Genomic DNA, 27,119 nt, shown 5'->3' on the forward strand with positions numbered 1-27,119 from the left:
TTTCAGGAACACAATTCTCAAGCCAGCAAGCAGCTGTGCAGAAATCCCACTGCAAGCCATGGGGAGGTACAATGGACAACCACATCATTCATTCCAAACAAACCCCAAAAAAAGCCCCAAAGAGACACACTCATGCACTGGGGGTGGGGAGCATCATCCTGACCAAGTCCCTGTGGTGCCAAGGACAGTTTATTTAGAGCAGGGCCAGCTCAGATGCCATTTTTACACTGCAGAGCCCACCATGGTGTCACACGTGCCACCAAACCAGCCAAGGCATTTCCTCACTCCTCCTGCCTGCCCTGCACACCTCACACCTCCTGCCATGACCATCAGATTTGCCATTTGAAGCCAGGCTTGCACCACACAGAATTGTGCATGACACATCCCAGTTTGATGGAAGCACAAGCAGATTATTCAGCTCCTAAAGAAGGGATGATCTCAGCAAAGATAAGGTTTGCCTCAGAGAAGGTTCCTTAGAAAAACTCTAAGCTCCAGATGAGCTCTAATCCTCCAACCCTCTTACAGCAGCTCCCTGTGACAATACCAAAAATGACAGGCTGTCCTTTCAGAAAAAGTTATCCTTCCTCAGCATGCACCAGCAACTTTCCAGGGATAATGACTGCAGGACGAAGTCTTTTGAGAAAAATCAGGAAAGCTGGATTGAGGCCATTTTGAATGTCTAAGTGTTAGCAGTTATTCCAGGAGCAGTCTCTGTGGGCAGCAGTCAATTATTTTGGCTGCTAGCTCTGCAGTTGCAAAGTTGAGATTGTGCTACTGTGCCCAGCTTTTATGTTTCATGGATTTTACAGGGCTGCAGCAGGACTTAAGTGGACTTAACACCTTGCAGAGTTTATTCCATATGGTGTTGGAGGAGGCCTTGAGTTTGAAATGCATGAACTTGCTGCTGCTTTGTGAGTTAAAAAGATCTACAACAGTTACAAAGACCTGGTCCAGTATGGCAAAATGAACCCTGGAAGGGCTCCCTTCCCTTGGCTCCCACATGAACAGAATCTCTTGTTCTGCTGAAGAAGTGGAAGAAATTCTTGATCAGAAATCACCTTCAAAACCACACGATGCCCATAAGAAATTGTGGGACCACACCAGTCCCAGACTGACAGCCAAGATGAGCAAGAAAATAAAACAGAACCCCATGGACAATTTTTGTTATGTAGCATGTAATCAGCTGAGCCATCAGGCCAACAGACACCCACAGAAAACAATTCCACAGGTTTCCAAGGTTTCAGTGTGAAACTAAAGGGATTTCACTTTTCCAGGCAAACTGGAACACACACATTGGGTGGAGATTCCAGGATGTTTCCTATAAACCCCTCAGTCCCAGCAGACACCAGGCTCTGCACAGCTCCAGGGTGGAGCCCCTCCTATGATTGCTTTTAAATACTCCTGGACAAGATTTTGGAAAATATTCCCAAGGGTATGACAGGATACAAAAAGCTTGGAATCACTTTCTGGAATATCTCACACAGCCCAAGGACAGTTGCAATGAAACCAATTGAGCAAAACAAATCCTACTCAGCTGTTTCTAGGGTTTGATATAAAACAAGGGAAATTTTCAAACAAGCAGCCCAGGTCAGGGCATAAAATCCACCTTTGGATGTGCCTTGCTTTCACTCCCATGTTGTGCCTCACTGGCCATTTCATTATGTCAAGAAGGTGAATATGGGAAAGAAGCAAAATTATGGGGAGGACTTCAAGAAACTTTTTGTCCCACAAAGAATTCATTTATGGAACAAGTGGCCAAGAGAAACATTTCTTAATCCACCTTTGCTGCTGAAGTCAATGCACAACATCAGCTTCCACTTCTACCCAGCCCCCATCCAAGGATAAAAAAAAATAATCAGAGCTGAGGTGGGACAACTTCTCATCACATCAAGTCTACAGGAAGAGGCTCAAAATGAACCAAGGACCAAACCACCACGTCCAGATACCAAAGGAACTAAATTTTAGCTGAAACTTGGATGAAATGAGAGCTGCTGTACAAGTTTTAGCACAGCACAAGGCACAGAATTATCTGTTATAACCAACTCACCAGTAAATGCAGCTACATAAATCAACTTCCCAAAGGCCTGGTCACTGGAACCAATTATATATGAAAGGGAATAAAACTCACCTGGTACTCTTTTCCAAAAGATTCATCTGCTACAATAAATGGCAGCACCTTGGGCCAACATCCACTCCTGACCCAGCCAAGGCAGTGGGACATGAGTGGGAGATGCTGTCTGCAGTTTATTGCTGCCAGGATGAGCTGGAACAGGATGTGCCCTGCACTTAACCAGCATAAAGATTAAGGAGGAATGCAGCCCTAATCATCAGCAGGTGCATTATTTACAAATATATTAAAGCTGAAAATAGGAAGTGAGGATTAAGACAATGACTACAGTGAGGGAAGATGGCTGCTAGGACTGAGAAAATCAAAAATTATCAGGTGGTTGGATTTTGAGAGAAGGTCACTGGGAGATGAGACAGCTCCCTGAAAAGGATGGAAAAAGCAAGCTGTGAGCAGTGAGGGAAACTCAGCTGGCAGCAAAAGGCACCTGTTTGACAAAGTTGTGAGGGCTTCCAAAATGTGAGATGTCAGGGTGCAGCACAGGAAAGGACCATGAGGCTCATCCCAACAGATGGAAGGAAAAAAAAGAGTGTGAAAAATTTCACCTATTCTCATTATGAGAGCAGCCTTGAGTGCCAGGGAAGAGCTCTGGGTCTGGAGAACAAAAGGGTGATTCCAAGCCCCAGATAATTATCAGCACAGCATGAGGTTTTTGTTCACCTGAAATGTCTGTTTCTAGGATATTGGTACTGTGCAATATCATTCTCTACCCTCCTGAACTACATTCAGGCTACACTATATAAGTACATTTTTTAAATCAGAAGTAATCAAGTACTCAGAGCATAAGGTGAAATACTGTCAGTAATTCACAGGTTTTTGCCATCAAACTACTGAGATGAGCCTCTCTGATGACTTTCCCTAGATCCTACTTGTTTATTGGAAATTACAGTGATAAATTAGCCCCATTATAGCAACAAGCACTGGTTTGGTTACCTTCAGTCTCCAAGCACAAAGTCAATTTATAAGGCAGACATGCCCTGGCTGTGTGTGCACTGTTCTTGTGTGTCACAGCAGAACTACTCCCAAATTCTGGGTTTCATGCAGGTTCCTTGCACACAGTTCTGCAAACACCCAAGCTAAGGGCAGAGTTCACCACAAGGCTGGTTATAACCATGGTGTTGTAAATTGCTTTTCTACAGCAGAAGCAAAGGTCACCCCTAGAAATATGGGGTCAAGAGCAGCATGCAAACCTACTCTGGCATGCTCAAAAAATGGATTCCTTTGTCATCACTCTGCTCAGGTTTTATTTTCCTAGATGAGGCTCTGCTGAGGAACAGCCACACAAACCCAGCTTGGTTTTAGTGCCTCTTCTTCAGTGCTGTTACCAGGTGCCATTTTGGCAGAACAAAGCCACAACCCAAATGCCAGCATCTCCTGTCTGTACCTCAACCAGCAAAATGTATTTTCATGAATGAGGTACCTCCTTACCTGCAGCAAAACCCATTTAAAGCGGGTGTAACAACTACACCTTTCTTAACTTGACTGACAAAAAGCAGGAAGAGTGTAAGAGGATGAAGAGTGCAAAAAGAGAATAAAGAACTGGATTTTCTCCCGGAGTTATTTCTGAATTAAAAAACATAAAACCCAGTACAAGCAGGACTGAGAGCTGCCATTAGAGAAAAGCTGTGGCCATATTAAGAGACCAGAATAAAACATGGCAGAATCTCCAAAATTGAAGGAAGCCACACCTCCATCCTACAGCTGTAATTGGGCTGAGAATAACTCCACTAGGAAGCATCTCTGAAAGGCAGCAGTTTCTTCCCAGGAAAACTCCTCTATGGAAACCAAGATTTATTCCATGTCCTTGTCCCTGCAAAGTATTTTGGGGAGATGAGTATCTTGCTTGACAGATAGGATTTTAGGAATTCTAGGAAGGAATTTGAGGCAGAGCTGCTTTAGTCAAGGTCACACACAATGCCTCGCTGCCGAGGCTGCCCCTGCAGCTCGTGTCTCACTCACATCCATTGTCTTCCACTAAAGGCAAAAGCCTCGTGGATTTCCAGCAGTCACCAAACTGGCCAGGATGCCTGCTTGGAGAAAAACGCCAAAGAAAAGGGAAGAGCACCTCCCCTGCTGCAACAGGATCCGAACAAAGAATGAATTGCTCGGGAAAGAGCAGAGCAGCGTGGCTGTGGTGCTCCCTATCCATCCCACGGGCAAGGATGCAGGACTTCATCCCAGGGCTTGTCCTGGCACCCCCAGGGCAGCAAAGGGACACCACAGGCTCAGGCACGGCTGGCAGCTGGGCAAACCTTCCCCCAGGGCATCTCTTCCGATCAGGTTTGATTTTTGGCTCACCCCTCACAGTGACACAGAGAGGAGCTGGCACAGCCACACCCCCCTCAAGACACGGGGAAACGCTCCGAGCATCCCCTGCACCCCCAGACCCACCCGGGGATGCTCCCCACATTGTCCCTAAACCCACCAGGGGATGCTCCCCACCCTGCACCCCCAGACCCACCAGGGGATGCTCCCCACCCTGCCCCAGACCCACCACAGCGCCCACCCAGGCTCAGCCCCTGCGGAAACGCTCCCCAAATCCACAGGAGGCGCCTCCCTTTCGCACACACACATGAACTCGCCGTGCCCTCTGCGCACACATCGCTCTGCGACACCCCCGGGCCCCCTGACAGACAGCCCAGCACACCTCCACCCCTCCTGAGCAGCAGAGAAACCCCCACACCGCCCTGGGATTAACCTTCCTCACGCCTTCCTGCACACAGACACACGCACGAACCCCAAATTTCACCAAGTGCAAGCTGACCAAAGCCCTTCTCTATTCACAAAGCTTGCTGATTAAACCCCTCTCTAATGAGGCTCGGAACTCCCAACACACCGCTGCACACACTCCCCAAGCACTGGAACCCCCTAACACTCTGCCCTCCAAGCATCTACCCACCCTGCCTGCACCCCGAACCCCGAGTGCCTGACCACACCCTCTGCACACACACGGTGTGCACCGTACCCCAAAAACCCCAATCACACCAAAACCCATTCACACCAAAACCCAATCACACCGAAACCCAATCACACCAAAACCCAATCACACCGAAACCCAATCACACCAAAACCCATCCACAGGGCACACAAACCCTTCCCGTCCCCATCACACCCTCCCTTCGGCAATGCCTCAGCCCCTCTTCCTTCCCCACGCATCCCCACCCGGCCCCCCGGGAAACCACGGCACCCACCCGGGGTCACCCCAGCCCGTGGGGACACACGGACACAGCCAGGAGCAGGACACACGGACACTGCTCCTGAGGCACGGACACAGCCGGGAGCAGGACACACTGACACAGACAGAGCTGGACACACAGACACAGAGCAGGACACACGGACATAGCCAGAACAAGACACACCGACACAGCAAGCCTGAAGCCGGACAGACAGACACACTGACACAGCAAGGAGCAGGACAGACAGACACACACCCCCAGGAGCAGGACATACGGACACACCCAGCAGCAGGACACACGGACACACCCCTCCAGCCGCTCCGGGGACACGCCGGGGGTGTCACCGGCCCGGCCACCCTGCCGGGCAGGGCACAGCGGCGCTCAGCATCCCCAGAGCCGGGACAAACGCGACCTTTCCGGGCATCCCCGAGTGGCGCAGCCCCCTGCCCTCCCTCCCCCCCTCATTACCTTCCTCCAGCTCGTCCATGCTGCCGATCTTCCTGGAGCCATCGATGGTGTAGATGTACCGCACTCCCTGAGGAAGGTTGATGTTGTCGGACAGGGAGCGGGTCAGGTCCGCCAGGAGGGCATCGAAACTTCGGAAGCGGTCGGAGGACACGGCGTATACAATCCCCTTGAAGTAGCGGTCCCCGTTGCGATAGAAACGAACCTTCTTGGCTTTCTTCTCGTTACTCAGCGCCTGTAAGGTCCGGGTTCTGTAGAAGCTACAGTGGGCACTGTGAGTGGGGCTGGGCAAGCCGTTCATCCGTGTGCCTCGCATGTTTCTGGACGCCTTGTCTCTTTCGTCAAAGTGTCCAAAATCAAGTTCCATAGTTTGGTGAGCCCTAAAGAACTGAAGCTAGGCAGGAAGGAGATGGGGAGAGAAGGAGGGCAAAGGTACGGGTTAGAGCCCAGCAGAGCCACGATCCGGAGAGCAGAATGACACTAAGGCTGTGCCTGGAGCAGGACAGATGCATTTGGGAAGCGCCCCCTCCCCTGACCCAGATTTGTATCGATTCTGGGCACTGAGAGTAGGAGGGGTCCTCGCATTTTGAAAGCGATCCAACTACTGGGGGCTGGGAACACGTTTCTAGAGAGCTGCCTGCTCTGCACCTGGGAGTTTTCAAAGTGCGGTGCACTGGGACCTGGGGCCAAAGGGATACACAGCAATCACAGCTCAACCCCAAAAAAACTCATCCAAACACCAGTTGGCGATGAATTAAACCTCTGAGCCCTGTGAGGTTTCCTTTGGCAACAGAAAACAAGGAGATCCCAATAAGTCAGTCCTTCAATCTGTCGAATCACGGAAGGACCCAGAGCATCTGAATGTTTAACATTAGAATAAACTGGCATTTATGAAAGAATGGTCGCAGGGGAATAAGCAGTTTCTTTGTGACAGCCTGTTCAATAAGGGTTAGCAATGAGATCCAGCCCACCCTTCCCCCTATCCGCAGCCCCCTCTTAGCCCATCAATCAATTCCCAGGACCAGCCTACATCTCTGAGAAGAAATGACTGCAAAGAAAAAAATCTGTCATTGAAACGCAGCTTCGGTAAGCTCTTTTCAGCCCGAGCCTCCTCTGAATTGCATTTTCGCCTCCGTTTAATGAGGAGGAGAAAATAAAGGGGCTCTTTCCATCCCCCCCGCTCGCAGCCCTAAGTGATTTCATAGCTGGAAGTGCCCGTGCCCCAGGGACACGCCGCCCCTGCTCCTCACCTTTCATTGTTCTGAGCACGGGGGCTCCCAGCACAGAAAAGACGAGGCTGGAGCTGACACCCAGCGAGCAGGAATTCTGCACTGTCTCTAGTTCATGCTCGAGAACAAGCTTTCTCCTGCACCAAACCCCAACACAAAAGGAGAAGGAGCCCCCCCCCAACCCTGCAATAGAGACCCTTCCACTCCCCCAGCACATGCACCTCACGTATGGTGCTCTCGTGTTATAACCACGGCTGGAAGGGGATTTACAGCACCTGGCAGCCAGGTATAAATCCAAGAAAAGCTGTTGCTATCTCATCCCCGCCCTTTACACTCGCCAGAATGAAGCTCCTTCCCTGTATTTTACAATGTCAGCGTGACCCATGCAAGAAAAAAATCATTGTCCCTGAGCTGCAGTGGGGCAGATGACAATGCAGGCGATCCATACAGAAACCCCGACTTGGGGACATTCCCCCCACGATGCCAGCCGGGATAGATTCAGTCTGGTATCATGCACTGAACAATGAAACATCCAAGCAACTTCGGGAGTGAATCAGAGGATGCAGGGGTTTTGATTTTAAAATGAACTGCAGATGCTGTAAGGCACCAAAAAAAAAAAAAAAAAAGATTTCTCCTTTCTGTTACTTTTCTGCATGCAAGTCACTCGGGAAAGCTCTACTCACCGGTTTTCAGCGTGCAGGGTGGAGATGCTCAGAGAAAGAAAACCAGGCTCACTCTGCCTTTGTTGTCTGAGCTCCAAGCAAGAAATTCCTGCCAGGGTGGATGAGACGTCTCCTAGGTCCTAGTGCCTTGTTCCATCCCTTCACGGTAACTTTGCCTCGGTGATTCTCACTCTCACCATCAGTCGTCTGCTCACAGTCTGTGTTGGAGGGGAAAACGGGGTGCTAATTACAGCTCTGGAGAGGTCAGCAGATGGGTAAACAAAAGGTTTAGAGGGGCAGGTTTGGGGGTGATGTTTGGAAGGATGTAAATTTCCCCTTGAATCCAATTGTATCAAGAAATCATCTGGCCCTACTAAAGGAATAAAAAAATAAAAAAAATAAAAAAAAAAAGGATAATTGCCCCAATCCTCCTACAGGATTAGCAGTACAGAGGGGACACAGTCACAATCCCACAGTGCTGGCACAAGCCTCCTGTGCATTAGAAAGGCAACTGAGAAAATCTCTGACCAGTGGAATGGGCACAGTCCCGCTCCTGTGCTGGTTTTTCACAGCATCTGTGGTTTACACTGGCAAGCAGAAAGAGAGAATTCACTTGGTGGTTCTGCATGAGGTGCCCCTGAATACTTTTCCTCTGTTAGCATTGGACACAAGCCAAAGCCAGAGCACTGAATCCCAGTTCATTCAAATCCCCAGGGCTTTGGGATGGAGTCATCCAACACAACTTAAACCCAGCAGATCCAGTGTGGCTCATATCCCACAGAAAGAGAAGTTTATTTCTGATTCCACTACAGGAGGACCCAGCTGTTAAAAAATTGTACTGGGCTCTTTCACTTTGACAGCAAAATCTTTCACCTGCTTTCTGGGTGGAGATTTCTATGCTGCAGCACCACTAACCCTGCTCCTAACCCCACTGGTGCTGGCTTCATCTTTGCTTTAGAAAAGAATGGGGTTTGGAAATGGGAGAGTTTTCCCATCTGTAGAAGGAAATCTTTCCTAACAACACTGCGTCTGTTTCGAGTGAAAACATCAGATGTTGTCATTTTGGCACATTGCAGCAGTATCACATTTACACACAAGAAGTCAGTATTTATTCCAGCTTTGTCTGCCCTGTGCATGATAGTCCAGGCAACACTGACACAAACCCACTGAGAGTTGGTCTCTGCTTGCCAGCAACTTTCACACATGACATTTGTAAAAAGTTTCTTATTCCCTGAAACCACCCTTTTGTTCAAAGGCTCCCATGCATCCTCTGCTGGAGCTTTTGGCTGCTCCTTTGTGAGTGTGGTCAGATCACTGACAGAAGAGACAGATCTGCTCTCCTCCCTCAGGAATTAGCCCTTGAGAGGACCATGGGCAAGAACAGGGTATATTTCCTCTCCAGGGTGCATTTCAGTAGGTCTCTGGATGCTGTTTCAAAAGATATGTGGGACTTCAAACCTTGTCCTTCCTCTGAATTAGATCATTCCTGGCTGTTCATCACCATAAGCTTAATCTGTCCAGAATTAACAATTCTTTCCTTTAACACAACTGTGCTGTAAATATAAATCTGCCCATGCTTCAAAAATTTGCCAAAAATATAAATCATTCAGCAGGAGCCAAGTACAACAGCAGCAAGAATAGAGAAAAGGAGAATCTTCATTCAGCCTTCAGTGGCACACACATCTCTGACAGAGAAGAGGAAGATTTTGGGGATAATGTCTAAGAATCCAGGCACTACACCAAAGAAACCAGATAGGATGAGGTTGACCCAGGTGGAATTGTACCACAATGTGTTCATCTCCCAAATTTGACTTGTATGGGAAGCTCTGAGGACAGCAAAAGGTGTCAAGCATCATTAACAGGGGGTTGTTCTTTCTCCTGTGATCCCAAACCCTGTGAGATGAGCACTTCTGCTCAGGACAGGGACAGAAGCATTTTGAGGCATGAGCACTTTCTTTGAAAGCATTTTAAAATGATCACTCCAACAGGAGAACTGGAATTTGTCCCTGACTGAAGGATAAATGATACAAATCATGGTAATGTTCATCTTGGGTAAAACCTTGAGTTCCTGACAGACAGTGCCCAAAACACCTTCAGTGTGTCCTCCTTTAATCCTGCCCCAAGCCCAGGAGGATCTCACGAGCCAGAGCACCACCAGAGGTGCAGAGCCCTGGAGTCAGACTCATTTCACATGTCCTCAGTAAATTCACACCATATTTGCTTCTCCCCAAGTGAGAACAGAATCTCCTCAAACCACAGACACAAGCACAGAAATAAGCAGCAGTTCCTTGAGGAAAGCAAGGGCCTGCTCCTGACTTCATTTCTTCTTCAGAGCTTCTTCCCTGGCCTTAAGGAGTTAATGCCAGTCAAAACATATTTACATCAGAACAGACTCACCCTCTGAGACAAAAGAATCTAAACAATTTTAGTGGTTGAGAATTGGAAAGAGAAGTCTACTTCCCATCAATAATTTCATCTAGCTGCAAAGGAAGATAAATTTAGCTCTTCAGATTAAATTATCTACTTCAAATCAGGTGAATCATCTTTCCTCCAGGAAGGTAATATTTAGACTTTTGCCTGTGTAACTAAATCTGTATAAATACATATTTGTTGACATTGCTGAGCAACTGTGACACTTTGGAAAGGGACAGACTGCAGGTGCCAGGGGTTGTGTGAATGCTTTGTGCTAACTTCTTCAAATACACCCAGAAAATCTCATTTCTAGCATCACTAAGAGCTGCAGTCTCAAATACTCCATGTCAATGCCCAGTTGCTTTGCTATGCAGCTTCCTGACTTCTATAAGAATTGTCTCTGATAGCACAGCACACTCTCTGGACAGGATATAAATTAGGGTGATAAGTAGCCAAGGTCTGACTGTACCACAGAATCATGGAAAAATCAAGTGATTACTGGGTCTGAAGGAAGTCTTGGATCAACATCTTCAAGTCAGTTTATTTAGAAGCACGTTTAGTTACATTTCTTAATTTAACCTCTGTTGTTTCTCAACTGAAATTGTCATCCCTGATCATTGCTGTCAAAGTTCTGTTTGATGTAACTAAAGCTCTCTGAAATGACAAATTACAGTTTCAGGGGTCTGACAAGGGTGTCAAGGCACTCACAGCTGAAATCCCATAAAGTCAGTGGCTCAATCTCAACCCTATAGAGCAACATCCTTTAAATCAGAACCTTCAGAAGAGCTGAGAGTTCATCAGTTATCCTCCAGCAGGCTACAGAGTTAAGTTCCTCCTACATAATACTACAAGCTAATAATGGGGACTTGGCAGACTCTCACCACACAACATTTGTTTTCTTTGGAGATTTATTTTTATAGGGACCACACACATGTGAAAGTCTTTGAAATACCAATGCTGGAGAGCCAAAGTCAGCCCAGCCAATGGGGAGAGAAGGGTGAAGGATCCAGAGCAGCTCCCTGTCTGCAAGCCTTGGAAACATCTGCAGGGGATGCTCAGAGCTTGAGGGTGAAGGGCTGAACTTTTCACAGTCTGAACCACTGGAACCAGGGACAGGTTCTCTCTTCACCTTCAGGTATTTCTGAAATCTATTTCTTTGCATCCTCTGAGGGACCATCAGGAAGCAGGCTGAAAAGTGGAAAGGCAATTTTCCATGCTGAGTGTCTGGAAACCATGCAGGAACTCAAGATATTCCAAACACATCCAGATACAACAAAGCACTAAACCCCACAACAGTCATCCAAAAGAAAAATACCTTCTGCACTAGATCTCCTCTGGCTCAATCCCCTCTCTTCTACAACAAACCACCACAATTAATAAATCTGAATAAAGCTGAAAACAAATTTCCTGACTGCAGGAAGGGAAGCACCCCACCCCAGCACACCCCTTGTGTATTTTGGGTTCTGGTGGAAGCTCAGTGGCAGCGATTTCCCTTAAAATCAAAGTGCAAAGCTTGCAGAAATCCATGGCTGTGCCTGTGCAGAGCCCCTCTGAGGTTAAGTTATGGATGATACATGGTCTGTGAACCCCAGCCAGGGTCATGACAAATGGAACAACAAAACATCCAAATTCTCCATGCTGTCCATGGGCTGCATCATAGTAATGAGGAGATTTCTGACCAAGAATTTAATAACTTCTTGATAATTTCATTTTATACAGTAATTGTAACAGGATGCCTGATTGCCAGGCTCTCACAATGCCTGCTGAGTGCAACATTGGCTTGAAGGACTTTCCTGATAGAATTCTAAGTCATAGAAAGGAAAATCCCATCAAAGTCATCACGGGGGATCATGTCACATTCAAGTTGGAAGTGCAAGATGTTTCCTTTCAAACACAGATCCTTTCTGTCACTCTGAAGGCAGTGACAGTGAAGTCAGGTGATACTGGGGAAGCAGTTGTAAAAGATACCAAACAGCTCATCTTAAAAGCTCAGAAATCCCAACAAGAGACTATTTCATAAGTTGTTCTCCATGAGGCTTCCACTCAGTAAATGTCACCCAGACCAACAGAGCTGCAGGATTAGCTGTACCAGTGTGTAGTAGAGTAGGAATTAAGGAATAGGAGAACAGGTAAATAAACCTTTTGTCCCTGTTTTACTCTTTTCAGGAGATGGTTCCAATCTGTTTTATCCTAAAAATACAGGCAGTACTAATGAATGGTGATTTTTTTTCATGGCAGCAAATATTCCCCAGCTATTTTGCTATTGTTCCTCAGGCACACATATCGTGTACCTACAATAAACTATTGATAATCTGTGCTTTGCATCTGTGCTGGCATTTAGAGGTAGATACAGCAATGAGAAAACTCATTTAGCTACATCAAAAGAAAAGCTTATCTACCCAAAGTCTCATGCAAATTAGGAGCACACTGAAAGACCATTGTTCAAACATCAATGAACTGGGGTGTCTTGTCTGCAGAGCTGCAGTCCTTCACTCCAGAGAATCTCAACCTGGCAGGATGGAGAAACAATTAAGCACTGTGAGCACAAGGTCAGCACTGGCACCTTCAGCCCCTTTTCCCCAGCAAGGAGGGACAGCACTGCAAAACCTCAAAATCAACCAAATCTGGTTTTCTTCTCCCATAATCCAAAGCCAGGCTTTGGAAAGCTGGGTCTGGCACAAGCAGACAGCAATACCCTGATGGGTTTTAGTGCAAGGCACCCCTGAGCATAGGAGGGAAGCAGGTTCCAAACACATCCTGACATGCAAAGCCCTGGCCCAAGCAGCTACTGAGGCACCAGAGATCTCTAAAACACCTCCTGAAGACCTGTGTAGGAAGAACTCTGTGTATTTTTAATCTTTAAAGGTTATGGTATGGAAACATTGTGGGACACTCTGCCTTCTAAATAGCTTTATTTCAAGTACTGAAACTCTGAGCTGAACTTCTGCAGCTTTTCCCTGCTCCCTCCACACACACCACGAGTGAGAGATAGCTTCAGGCAGAAGTTCTCCCTGATGCCTGAAGTTTTAGCTTCTATATTTTCCAGATTCTGTACTGCATTAATGTGACTCTGAACTTCATATAAAGTGTCAGCAAGTTCTCTTCACAGCTCAGTCACACAAAACTATCCTTTTCCAGCCTCAGAAACCAAGGACACCCAAAAGAGTGCAAACAGCATGGAATTAAGGAAAGAATCGTGACTCATCTTGGGAGGAGCCACAGCTAGGTTCTTGTACTGCACAAGGTGAATCTTTTGAAGACCTTTTATTAATTCCCTGCTTTATTCCTTTAATACTGTCCAGCCTCTGTTCCAGGGAGCCTCTCTGAGCATCACTACAGTGAGATCATCAGAGATAAGCACTGAGCATCATTAATGTCCCTGAACAGATCACTGGAGAGAAGCATCATCCACCAGGGAAACAATGACTTTGGTATTCACCTTTTTAGGAAAAAATGTATTACCCTTTTACCTTGTGAGATCTACAGCTTGCTGGAAACTAAGTCCTTTTTAACATTGCAGGGCACTAGGAGATGATTGTAGGAACACCAGAAACTCCACAGAGATGATTCTGATGATGTTTTATCTTCAGGTTATGCAGGTTCTGTTCATTAGGAAACCCTCCCAGGGAGGCATACACTACTCACAGATTATTTAGCCTGGAAAACTTTGTGAACCACAGAATAACTGAACAGGGGGATGAGAACCATATCAGAACATCAGGATATCAAAGTTTGGATGAAGAGCCAGGTCAAAAAGAAACTCCTGGTCTCATCTGAAGGTGTTGTCAACTACATTTCTGATTCCATGAGCTCTCCTAAGGGTTACCCAACATCAGCTGTGTAAATACTCACACTGAGCAAGGACAGCAGGTGCTCAGGCACCAAAAAACCACACGTTTCCAGTTAAAATCCATTCTGAGCAGTTATCAGTCACCACTGAACCAAAGAGCAGCTTCTTGCAAGTCACAAAGAAATCTGGTTGTTTCCTGGGTCTCATATTCCAGTAAAGCCCTAGAACCACTGACTGTGCAGTGTGTAAATGGGATCTAAACTCACTCAATATAAGTTTGAGCACTGTCTCTACATGGGATGCATGGGGCAAGCAGCTCAAGCCAGAAAATCAAATGATGAAATGCTGTGGTGGTGAAAAAGAAAAAGATGAGTTTTAATCCTGGTTAGCTGCAAGAAAATTGCATCAGCAGCAGCCTGGCTGTACCAAGGGCCCTGTGGGCTGTAACCACAATCATCTCATTTCATTAATGCAAGGGCAGGGCTCTCCTGCAGCAACAGCCTCAGCTCCCAGTGCTGTGTGTACATTAAATCCCAGCAGAATGTGCCCATCCCACCTTTGTACTATGGATAATGGGATATTATCATATAATTGCTACAGCCACCTCCTGCTTCCCTCTAAGTAGCAGAGGAAGGCAGCTCAGCAGACTGCAGCCCCACAGCAGGAACAGTGAGCCACAAACACTGACAGACCATTGTTCTGTCCTTTGTACCCATCAAGTGCTTTGCTGCTCAAGCTTTATTTTGTTTCCAATCTGAAACTGCCTGTTGGATTAGGTGACTTTGCACTCTCTAGGCAACCCAACAAATATTTTGAGTTTGCTCCTTGTATTTGTGACCCCTGGAAGGCCAGGGAGCACTCTGCCCCATCCCAGTTTAACTGGAGGCCCACCCAGCATGAAGAGCCCTGCACATCCATCCCCTGGCCATGGCCATGGCTGGTGTCACTGTGGTCACCCTGCAGCCCCAGCCCTGCTGACCAGCCCAAACTCCCAGTTTGTGGGCTCAGGTTGTGGCCAGAACTCTGGCAGGGAGTTATGAAAGGCAGGGCTTGTCTTACTTTTAGCCCACACAGGCCTAAACTGCTCAAGTCAGAGATGCTCTCATTTTCTTCCTCATGGCATTTTTCCCTCATTTCACTGTGGGACATCATTTCAGGCTTCCTTTCTTGCTTCTTCCATGGAGAAAGAACCTGCAGGGAGGTCTCACTGTGTTAATTTTGTCCCAAACCCCAGCTAAAGAGAACACCTGGGTGGTTTAGACTTTACCCAACCACTCTGCAGCAGAGACACCTCTGTCGTATCCCCCAAAATATTCATTTAAATCAGCCTTTAACTCGTTCCACTCACAGATGAAGTGACACCAGTGTACTCTGGCTCCCTGTGAGTTGAGAAGGAAGGACAGGAAATATTTGTGAGGCACCAATATTTGTGAATTCAGTGCCCATAGGGGATGCCCTGTGCTCTCAGAGCTGCTTGGACCCTGCAGTGTCACCTCCCTGTGCCAGGCAACAGCGATGCCACCCTGTGGTGACACCGAGCAGCAGGACAGGGGACATCCACCCCTGCCATCCCAGCAAGGACACAGGGATGACACCACCAGTGCTGGCAGCACATTTAAAAATGTGGGAAAAAAAAACCCCAAACTGCACAACACCAGCAGCCAGAAAAGAGGAGTGAGATTGTGTGAGTGAAGGAGTGAAGCTGAGCCCAGGAAGAAGGGAGGGCAAATATTTCATTATTTGCTTTTATTTCTCTCTGCCCTTCTCTGATTTGATTTGTAATAAATTAATTTCCCTGAGACGAATCTGTTTTGCCCGTGACAGTAATTGCTGAGTGATTTCCCTGGCCTTATCTCAACCCATGAGCCTTCATCACATCTTTCTCACCCTGTTCAGCTTCTCCCAATTCATTTTGAATGGTTACTCAGGCCTGGCAGGATCAGAAGCAGAATAGCCCTTGCTTAGGCTATACCAACTTATAATGTGAGCTATTTCAGAGGAAAAAAAAAACAAAAAAAACAACTCCATAAATGGAGTTTTATCTGAAGCAATATTGCATTGAAACAGCTGTAATTCACCTTATGGGAATGGAGTCAGCCCAAGTGAAGACACTTGAATAAAACAAGTTAGAGGCACTTCACCTTTATTCCTGGTTTTGTAGTGTCCCCTTTGCTGCCTGGGCTGGCAGCAGTTTAAATGCAGTGCCAGCAGATGGCAATCCAAGAAGGGTTTGTGCTCCCAGCAGCTGTCACAGCCACAGGGACCAGCTGCTTTCCTGCCTCAGGGTCAGGCAGGTTCTGCAGCCAAACCTCTGAAGGAGCTCAGAGAGCACCTGGGTGGTTTAGACTCAAACCAGCCACTCTGCACCAGAGACACCTTTGTAGTGTTCCCCAAAATAACCCTTTCAATAATGGGGATTTGACTCATTCCATGGAATTCTTACCCATTTCTACAGCCTTGAACTCATTCCATGGAATTCTTACTCATTTCTACAGCCTTTAATTCATTCCATGGAATTGTTAACCCATTTCTATAGCCTTTAACCTGTTTTATGGAATTCTGGCTGGCTTTTCAGGGCTAGCCCATGGGAGGTTCACCCCACTGCAGGTGGTCACTGATCCCTGTGGTTTAGCAGTGTCAGGGTGTCCCTCTTCACTGCCACCACTGAGGGCTGGGTGCAGGTGGTTTCCTTTGAGCAGTGCTGTCCAAAGCACAGAGTTGAACTCACACACTCTGGCAATTTCAGGCACCATAAATCCACATACACTCAGCCCATCTTCTCAAGTCCCCATGCCCAGGGATTCATTTTGACCATTTCTAGAAGAGCTCATACTTTATGCAGTGAATTGCAGTGATTTGCTGTTCATATATCCCCCTCTTCCTCCAACAATCTCTGTTTAGGGTTTAGGTGCAGAAACTTTTCTGCTTTAAGCAGAGTCTTCCTGGGTTTTCAGAGGCTGTCAGGGAGCAGGTCTGATGTTCCCTGCTGTGCTATGCTGACTCTTTTGAAGGAACAGTTCTCACCCACAGTCAGAGAACCTGTCACAGGACAGGGACACAGCAGAAGCAGGAATTCAGACAAGCCACAGCCCACATGGTTTTCCATCATTTTTTGTCAATGGTTCAGCTCTGTGCTGAGAAGAGCCCACCTCAAGGTGCTTGTCTGGTGATTGTGTTTTACCTGGCTTACAGGAGAGATCTCTGTTCAGATTAGAGTCCAGCCTATTCTTAAACCTGTGCTTCTACATTTATAAAGTGATGAATTTAGATCTGAAATTGAGAAGACTACTCAGACTTCCCAGCACTTGGACAAACCCTAAACCCAAGCACATCTTCACCAACGTGAATTTTCTTGAGAAGATGCAAGCTATTGACTATCCCTCCACAAGGCAAAGTAACTACTATGGCAAACACATCTAGAAGGACTTGTAGTGACCATTTGGAGTCATTAAAGGGGATATGAGTGATCTGCCTGGTGAGGGATGAGATTACAGCAACATCCAGCTAATTTATGGACAGGAGGTCCCATCCACTGAACTGACTGAGCTGGTGCTTTTAATTAGACTTGGAGTTGCTGTGCTGCAGGGCTGCTTTCCAACCCCTCACCCAGGACACAGATTAGCAGTAGTTTTATGCTAATTTATGTTGGCTGAAAAGCTGGTGAATTTAGGAGACATTTCGATTTCAGGGAGGAACTACTTATTAATATTCATCTCAGCTGCTATAAATACATTTCTAATCCACTGCAGGATTTAGAAGGCTGTGGATGGCAGCTGTGTCACTGCACACATTGGATTTGCTGCAGAGCAGGGTCATGTTGGGTCAGGGGTGTTGGAGCATAGCTGTGACAGGGTGGGTACAGCTCACAGCTGTGGGATGTGGTAGGTGGCATTTCTGTGTTTCTGCCACTGTGACAGGAGCTGGACAAGTCCCAGGATGAGCACACACAATCTCTTGGGCTTTTCCTAATTCTGGCTTCTCAAACTAATTTCAAGTTACAGAGGAGGTAGAGTTCAGCTTTATCTTGTGATTCTTCAGGGGCTCTCTGAGCCTCTCTTTTGCATAATAATTGTTCTGTCTCACATTTCCCAAACATATTCATACATCCCTTTGCCCCAAAGGAGTGGAGAGCTCAAACCCAAATTATACTTGCTAATATGAAGCAATCACTCATCACATTTTCAACTTTGCTACTCCCCACCTAAACTCCTCTCTCCAGTTTAGCCACAATCCTGCTGGACATGGACATCCCAGAAAGTGGCACTGTTTTCTGGACTCTGCACATACATCCCCATGCACTGACCTTTCCCCATGCTTCCATTTACTTTCCCATCAATAAGAACTGGTTCCAGGATAACTTTTTTTGCTGTGGCCAGCCCAATACTGGTTTCAGCCACAGCAGGAGAAAATTATCCATTGCTTTGGCTGCCCTATTGTAAATTTCAGGTGCTGCAAAGTCTCCAGAGAGTGCAATGGGATCCATAGGCAAAATCACAATATACAAGACATGAAGCCCTAAATCCACATTTCTAGACATTGAAACAAAGTGTCCAAACAAGCACCAGAAAGCCATTCAGAAGGTGGGAGAGGTTGCATCACACCCTCTGGCGAAAGAGCTTTTGGTTCCTTTATGTTTGCCACACCAGCTGGATAAAAAGCCACAAACCATGAGGTGGATAAAACCAAGAATAACCAGCCCTGAAGTGACAGTCATCACCAGCTGCAAGGAGGAGAGGTGCTACTACACCTTTGTTAGAGAGCAGCCTGCTCCATGCCTCAGTCCTGGAGCAGATTCAGAGGATGCTGAGCAAAGATGATGAAGCAGCAGTGAGCACATCCTTCAGGAGGGAAGCAGGCAGCAACTCCTCCTGGTGTCAGCATTCCCTGGGGTGAGGAGTGTTGGATTTGTGTCTGGAATGAGGAGCCCCTGGCAGAAGCAGCAAGTGGCTCCATCTGGAGTGTGAGGTGGCCCCGTGCCAGCATCACTTGGGTGCCAGGAGGGTTTGGAGCAGGGGTGACTGAGCATGGAGCTCTTGCTCAGCATGGAGAGAAGGGAGAGCAAGAGAAGGAGCAAAGTGAGGGAGAACTGCTCTTAAAGAGCCTGAGGTTGATGTTTCACTAAGAGCAAGCACAGTTGGAAACTGTAGGAATATTATTTCCAGTCTGTTTGCTCGTATGAAGACAGGGAAAGGAGAGTTAAACCAAGAGAGGGAAAAATCCACTGAGGAAAGTTCTTAACTTCACTGCACTGAGCCAGGAAATCCCCCAGCAGTGAAAATACCAGATGTGAACAACAAAATGGCAGCAGGGACATCACAACACACAGTTCTCTGCCACACTGCAGAAACAAAGCTGAGCTCCCTTGCTGGGGGAGTCCAGGATCTGTAAAGCTCAGAACACAGACTCCTGTAGGACTGGCTGGTGTCTTTGGCACAAGTCATCACAATCTTCCCTTTGCCTTATTCTGATACTGCAGCACAAAAAGCACTCAAGTGAAACCAGGCCTTTTGCACAGCCCAAAGCATTTTTTTCTTTTTCAGGTTAAAAATCCAGTACTGTGGTGGTATTCAGCCAAAGGTTGGACTCAATGACTGTGAAGGTCTTTTCCAATTTCAATGAGTCTTAAACAAAGGCCAGGTCTGACCATTCAGAGTACTTTAAATGAAGGGATGATTTCCTTGTTCTGTTCTTAATACTTGCTGGTACTGGTATGGTGTGGTAGAGAATTTGTAACACTTCAAAAGTGTATAAGCTTTGTAGTGCCCTGCTGTACAAAGTGTTTATTTCTCTCTTCACTCATTATGGCCTCCTAAAGTCTAAGCCCATTGTGTTGCATGAAAATCTGAACAGAGAAGCCATGAAAGCTGGGTTTGCCTTGTTGGTGTGAGGATATCAACCAGCCTGTGGTACTCTCCTCTTCAAATTAAGGCTTCTAATGGATGCTTCCCCCATTTCTCCTTCCTGATTCCCTCAGGCTCCCTAAAGAAAATGTTCCACTGTTGAAGCCACACGTGAGGGTCATGCCTGCAGAGAGAGCCCATGCAGCAGTGCTGAGCTGCAGAGCTGGGCTCCCCTGCTCTGAAAGCACAGGACAACAAAGCCTTCCCTGTAAAGGATGGGCAAGCTGGATTTTTAGGTCAAACACAACAGTTTTGCCTTTTCCCCCAAATTAAAATGCACTCATTTGGGTTGATTCCAGGGGGAAATGTATCACCAGATGCTCAGGAGGCCAGCAGCTAACATTAATTTAGCCAGCCACAAACTTGAAGCTAGATCAGATCAGGGTTCATCTGGTTTTGTTAGTCAGCTTCTGAAGCTGCTGTAAAATCTGAGCAGTAAGGCTGGGGCAGCAGCTCATCCTTGGGCTGTTTGCCAGCCCCAGGTGGGTGCTGGTTGCCCATGCTGTGAAGTTTTGGCAGTGCTGATGCTGCAGCAGGACCATTTCATATCAGCTACAGCTTTTGGGGTCTTGATTTTCAATTGCTCCTTTCTTCTGGAGTCCCAGTGAACCTGAACTGTGAGCTACAAGCAGTTCCTATCCCAGCTATTCCCTACTTGGCTCTTGCTGTCCATCCCTCTCTCACTGCCACCCTCAGCCATTTCTGCCATTGTTTGCATCTCCTGGGTTTTAACTGGTTGCCCATTACTTATCAGACATATTAATCACAGAGAGGATTGCTTTTATCTCTGCAGTCCCAGAGAGGTTTGGGGGTTCGTGGTTGGAGAATGCAGTTTGATACCACCTGCCCTGGGGGAGGGATGTAAGGCCAAGGACCATCACATTCCTCTAATTTCTAATGGAAAAAAACATTAGACAGCAAATACAGAAAGCATGTCCATGGGGTTTGTTTCAAATGGAACCCTCCCTCCTGCATCCCTCTGGAGCAGCTGGACTGGGACACAATAGGAAAAAGTGTCTGCTGGCACTTACAGAGCAGCTCTTCCAGAAAAAATCTGTGCTCCCCAGGCCAAACCTGGATGCTGCTCTTCTTCAAAAAGGTATTTGTTAAAAAAAGTTTGTGCCCTCCAGGAAAAACCTGGATGCTGCTCTTCTTCTAAAAGGTATTTGTCAAAAAGTCTATGTTCTCACCTGGATGCTTCTCTTTTTCTCCAAAATACGCATTTATCAAAACTTCATCCAGTTCTCTCAGAAACACATATTAGAGAAAAGGAAGCATAGCTGAGTGATGGGAGAAAAAGAAATCAGAAATTAATCTCTCCCTCTCCTTTACATCAGTTGCATTGCCAGGACCTCTCCAATGAAAAGCACTTTTTTAATTTCCCTGTGCTGGGAAGAAAGCCATGCTTTGCTGGTATCAGCCATCTAATTAGGAAAGGAGTTGTGTGAATGAGCAGGTAGCTCAGGAGCAGATCTTTTGTGAGCAGAGCTAATTTCATTTGTGCAAAGAGAAATGTGGGGCTTAGGCTGAATTATCAAAGGAATTATACCAACAGATCATTTGCCTTTGCAATGATTTAATTATCAAAGATTTTGCAAATGGAGGGAGGAACCAGATGAGGGACAGAGCATTTCCAGAGGGAAATGTCATCTTGCCAGCTGCATCCCTCACCTGGCCATGTCAGGACAAGGTTTTTAAGGGAAGGTGACATGGTGCAATCATTTGTGATGGAATTCTTCTGTACATCTGCACTCCTTCAGCTGTAGCTCCTTCCACCACATTCCTTGTGCAAGGAACTCACCCCCTTTCTCAGATGAATTATCCCAAGCACCTCAGACACGTCAACATTTCCTGTCAGGCTCATAAAACAAATCTTACCTCAGCTGGTAATGAACCTGATATGCTGTGACAGCCACAAGCAGGGCAACAAAGAGAATCCTCACACGTCAGCAGATCTGAGCAGGACCTCAATCTCCCAGCACCAGAAAGAGCAGGACGTGTCTCCCAAAGTGACAGCCATGATTTCCTCACACAGGAACCTGTGAGTGCAGAGACTGATGTGCCAGGTTCTATTAGCACAGGATTCCTTTGAAAAGTGTTATTCTTTTGTGGAGCTTGTCTTGGATTCCTTTGAAAAGAATTATTCTTTTGTGGACTTTGTCTTACCATCAGGTTTGATATTGTGCTTTCCTGGGACAAAGAGCAGGAAAGAATTGCAGATTTTCTTGTTTCTTTTAAAAAGTGTTTTCCTGCCAACAGGAAATATTTGATGGGAGTAGGTAGCTTCTATACCACAGGTCATGCACTGCAAAGTGTCTGTGTATTTTACACAGCATGAAGGTACCTTGTGGAATTACAGGCACTGAAAATGAAATGTCTCAAAACGTGAAAGGGCAAGAGGCATTTTATGAGTAGAAAAAGTAGTGGTACAAATCTTCATTCTTCAAAGGAGTTCAGCTGGTTCAGGAAGGTTCAGAGATTTAAATTCCCTTTGGAGGACTTGTATTTAAATCAGCAGACTTGATTACACTGCAGGGTGTTGTAAAGTTCTTCTTCAGTGACTGGACTTTACTGATCCCAGTGGAATTTAAGCTGCACTCTCACCATTATCTGTATGATTAATTCAGCTGTTTATTAAACCAGGCAGGGCACTCCTGCAGTCTGGTGGGACAGAGAAATTTCTGCAGAGTGCAGTGAAAATCTCACAGCTGATGGTTCTGAGTCTACTCCAAGCTCATGGCCATGGATATTTCCTAATTCTAAAGCCCTCAGAGGTTTATTCTCTTACATTCTCATCCCATTTTAATGCATATATTTATTCCCAGGATAATCTTTGCAGGACTGACCTCTGCTGAGAGCCCCAGAACATCACACACAGGCTCTACATGCTCCTGTTTCAGCTTAAGAAAGCCACCAAGAGTTCTGCACATTATTCTGTACTTTCTACTCTTTCTCTTTATTATTTTGAGCCTATCCTCAGAGGCAAAGCTGAAGCAGGAAGAAATGTTGATAATAAATTGTATGTAGAAGCAGCTAATGTGCCTTGCCCTCCCTGTAGCACAGGACTGAAATCCTTGGAAATGGGAACAGGGATTTTGCTGGCATTAGTGGGTAAGACAGAAAAAGCTCCTCTCCCTTCCAGAAGTGGAAATAGAGTATTTGAAAGCTTTACAGAGGACTAGCACTGAATAGACACTGAACAAATCTCATATTTCCTAAATATTGCCAGAGAAGGGTTGGATCCTTTACAACTCCAGTGGGAGTCATGTGGAGAGGGCTGGCTCAGGGTATTTAAATGATGTCCCTCAATCTGGGTACATGGACCTGCTGTTCAAATACCAACAGAGACAAAACCCATGTTCAGGCATCTACACCCTGTCCAGTCCCTCTCTCCTCTAAAATCATCACCCAATTCCAGCACCAGGTCAGAGTTTGGGGCTGATGCCCAGACACTGGAGAAGTGTGGGGTTTTGGAAGCTGGGGACTTGCTGCAAAGTCAGTCTGGAGCATGGATAAAACCTGCTTCTATTGAGAAAAAACCTGCTTCCAGTGAGAAAAAACCTGCTTCCATTGAGAAAAAACCTGCTTCCAGTGAGAACTCAGTGAGAGCAAGGCAGAGCAAAAAGACCAGGTGGCCATGCAGAACCTTGTGCTGAACCTTTCTGGGTAGAGATCTCTGTCCAAATTGAAAACAAGTCTTCATCTATGAAAAGTGAGGTAACAAAGCAACATTTGTTGTTAATAGGCTAAAAATAAAAAGAGAGATCAGTCTTCTGTTCAAAAGGAAGGGTTGTTCAATAAGCTTTTTGTACAATGTTTTCACAGAACAGTTTCTTCCCAGACAACTTGATCCTGGAGACAGAAGGGAAATGTATTTTGTGGCGCATAGGCTGGAAGGGAGACAAAAACTGGCTATTAATAACAGGGCACATCAGTTAAGCAGAATCACACAGGGATGTTTATCCTTTTCTTCACCAAAAATGAACAATAATTAAGTGGAACTGCCCAGTGAGCTTGTTCTGCTAGCAACACAGGGGCTGGGAAGAGGGAACTTGTGACTGCTATTAGACAAACAAAGGCATCAAATGGAAACATCCCCTGGCTTTTACTATAAATGTATAGGAATTGCTGCCACAGCTCAGACTGATGGGCTGTCTGGGTTCACATCCTGTCTCCACTCTCACATTAAAACAGCACAAGGTAAAAACTATTGTATGAAGATGCCCCACGTGAAACAAAATGGGAACTCAGACACTGTGCAGTTATTATTGACATCTTCATCCTGCCTGCCCTCCTCTTCAGCACTCCCCAAGCACCAACTGGGCTCGCCATGAATCAGAAAGGATTTCACAACTGGTTCATGTGACTTAACTCTCTGCCCATTCCCTCAGTGCAGGATAAAGTGGGATAACATTGCACAGGGAACTCATGGGCTCTGTGTCAGTAACTGGCAGATATTGAGGTACAAATGCTGTGGGGTGGAAGTCAAAGCAGTGTTTAGGGAGCCATGGCAAGAGAGAGATCTCTGCTGTTGAGAAGAGATTAAAGAGAAACACATGAATGGCTATTGTATCAGTTGTAAGATTATTTTTTTTTAACTTAAACTATGATAACTCTTTTAGTACAACTGGCAGCAGCTCAGGATTTCTGTTCTGTGCTCTCCTGTACAGAACAGATGCATCCAAACAGAAGATTTCCTCAAACCTGCAATGGAAATGGGTGGCAGAGCAGAGATGGCAGTGTTTGCACCTATCACTGTTTTTCACTGTTCTGCTGAGAGGATTTCAACCATGTTTCCTTCAGACAGGTTTAGAAAGAGTTCCTCCAGTCCTGCATGAAATGCTGATATCTGAAATGTTAAAGTGTGTGGGTGGGCAGAGCTCTCTCAGCTGCATATTCTGCAAATGAGAGCTGAGAAAAGAGATTTTTCTTCCCTAAGACTGGAATTAAAACAAACAAACCCAGGAAACAAAAATTGGTGTAACGGGGTCATCACAAAATTGTTTTCCTTTCAGTATAAACAGTCATGATTATTATTTAATGATGGTAATTGAAGAACTGGTCCCCCCCTCAATACAGGCAGAAGCCCATCTGTTAACTGTGAATCATGCGAATAATGTGGCATCAGAGGCTTCAGAGAAGAGTTTAACTGTTTTGCAGCTCACATTCCCCATGCTCCACCCACCCTGCACTCAGCTTCGTGGCCTGGCTGGGAGGATTTGGTCACAATCCAGGAATTATCTGTTCATATTTTAAAGAGTTGCCTCGTGGGTCCCTTGGCAGCAGTGGGTTGGTCAACACCTAAGTCTATGAGCGCTGGGCTCAGACCAAAATGTCATCCTGCTTAACAGGGAACTGCATGGGGAGTTAGGGCTGGATCCTAATTTAGGGATGGATCTGCTCAGGAATTACTGATCAATATTGCAGTCACAAATGCTGCCTGGCAAGCTCAGGTGGTGCCTTTGTTTTAACATGTGTGAGCTGATCTGAGACATTCCTCACATCACCTGTGCTGTGAAAAGCACTTTTCAGGGAATCCTACCTAAGTATTAACCCTGCAAGCTGCTCCTGCAGGCAGAAATCTGGAAGGAGCCCACAGCTGTCATTAGGATGCTACTGGGCACCAGGAGAGCAGCCCTTTCTCAGGCTGCTGAAGGACAAGAAATTATAACAATGATTAAACACCTGCTGGAGACATGTTGTTTAGCATACAGCATGTTTTCAAAGAGGTGTTGCTTTCTTGGACCAATGAGCCTTTTCTATTCTGTTTTGCATTAACTACCCTATATAAGTGCAGTGTTTCTTTAAATAAAGTTCTGTCTCTCTTTGCTTCTACATTACATGAAGAACTCTGTTGCATTATCCTTTTCATCACCCCTATAGTCAAAATTCAACACATGGGAGACCAAGGGTTTTTTGCACATAGCTCTGGGTGGGCTGGGAAGGGTTTTGTGGTAACAACATGTCCAGTGTCCCAAGAATGACCATGGACTGACACCAAGAACTGAGGGAAATGCTGTCCACAGCCAGAGCATGGAGGCAGAGGGAAGTGAGCTGGGAGTACAAAATGCACTTCCAGGCTCCATGCAGAATGCCCACAGGAAAGCAGACAGCACAAAACATGCAATTTTCACACATCTACACACCTCAGGTGTTAGTTTGATACTGAGGCCCATGCCAAGTGTCCCCTGGAGCATGCAGATGGGAAGGAGAAAATTCCAAAAGTGACTCAACAAATGCTGCATCATCCTCATGGATTATTTGTCCATCATGGAGGGCCACAATCTCATCTCCTGGAGACCAGCCTAAGTGTACAGCAGGGCCCAGGTGTTGTGTTTGCTGTGCAGCCACCAGTGCTGACACCTTGCCCTGCTGAGCTCTGGGACAAGCTGGGCTGGGAGGGTGTGTTGGGTTGCAATACAGGCTGTGACCAGCAATGTGTATTCTGTCCCCATCTGCTGCAGCCAGGTGGGGCAGTGCCCCTGATCTCCTGGCACATATTCTCTGCTAATGGGCCATCTTTAAACCAGCTGGGGCAATCATCTTTATCTTCCCACAGCCCATCTTCCCTCCAGGAGATATCTCCTGTTCATGGCCACTGAGTCCCAGAGCATGACTGATAAAATTCCATCATCCCACTGGCAGATGCTCCAGCCAGGGGAGCCAAGCCTTTCCTACCCAGAGAAAAACTGAGATTTTGGACACCAAGGCACCTTCTTTCCACTGGATTCCAGAGGAAAGCCAGACCCTTCCACATCATCCCTGGAGCTTCAGAGGAAACTGCACCTTCTCCAGGAGCACTGCTCCAGCTGAACCACATCTGCCACTGCAGGAGGATGCAGCCACCATGGAATGGGACTGCTGCCACCACCCTGACTGACTGACGGGTGTCAGCTTGGATTCTGACTCTGGCAGGGTTTGGGATTGTTCTTTGTAATACTGCATTTCTATTTTAATTTTCCTAGTAAAGAACTGTTATTTCTAATTCCTGCATTATGCTTGAGAGCCCCTTAATTTCAAATTTATAATAAAATGGAGGGAGGGGGGTTCACATTCTCCATTTCAAAGAGAAGCTTCTGCCTTTATTGGCAGACACCTGTCCTTCAAACCAGGACAGAGGGTGAAAATCCAGAGCCCATTTTCAGTGAGTGAAGCACAGTGGCTCACTGTCATCTCTCAGGTTGTATCTTAGCAACTGGCCAGCCAAAACCAAAGGATCAGCACATCCCAAAGCTTCTCCAGACCTGCACAAAGTTCCTGGAATTTGTGCTGAGCTCCCTTAAAAATAGGCACTGCTGCAAGGACTATCCTACTTGAGGTGAAATGATAATATTCCAGACTACAGGCTGGAGAACACAGT

At 46.4% G+C, this 27,119-nt stretch overlaps 1 protein-coding gene across 9 annotated transcripts in view; it reads right to left on the reverse strand.

Moving 5' to 3' along the window:
* Positions 1–27,119, reverse strand: part of DCX (doublecortin) — a 115,152-nt gene that overhangs the window by 59,078 nt on the left and 28,955 nt on the right. For 7 of the 9 annotated variants that reach the window (XM_079318794.1, XM_079318796.1, XM_079318795.1 and 4 more), the window contains 2 exons: positions 7,679–7,867; positions 5,770–6,160 (listed from right to left, as the gene is read on the reverse strand). In XM_079318794.1, coding sequence (XP_079174920.1) covers positions 5,770–6,133 — 364 coding nt within the window. In that variant the 5' untranslated portion in view covers positions 6,134–6,160; positions 7,679–7,867. Of the gene's footprint in view, positions 1–5,769; positions 6,161–7,016; positions 7,328–7,678; positions 7,868–27,119 lie in introns of those variants that run through there. The other 2 variants (XM_079318801.1, XM_079318799.1) reach the window with 2 other exon arrangements.

This window comes from Erithacus rubecula (genome assembly GCF_903797595.1).
Source record: "Erithacus rubecula genome assembly, chromosome: 15".
Classification (NCBI taxonomy): Eukaryota; Metazoa; Chordata; class Aves; order Passeriformes; family Muscicapidae; genus Erithacus; species Erithacus rubecula.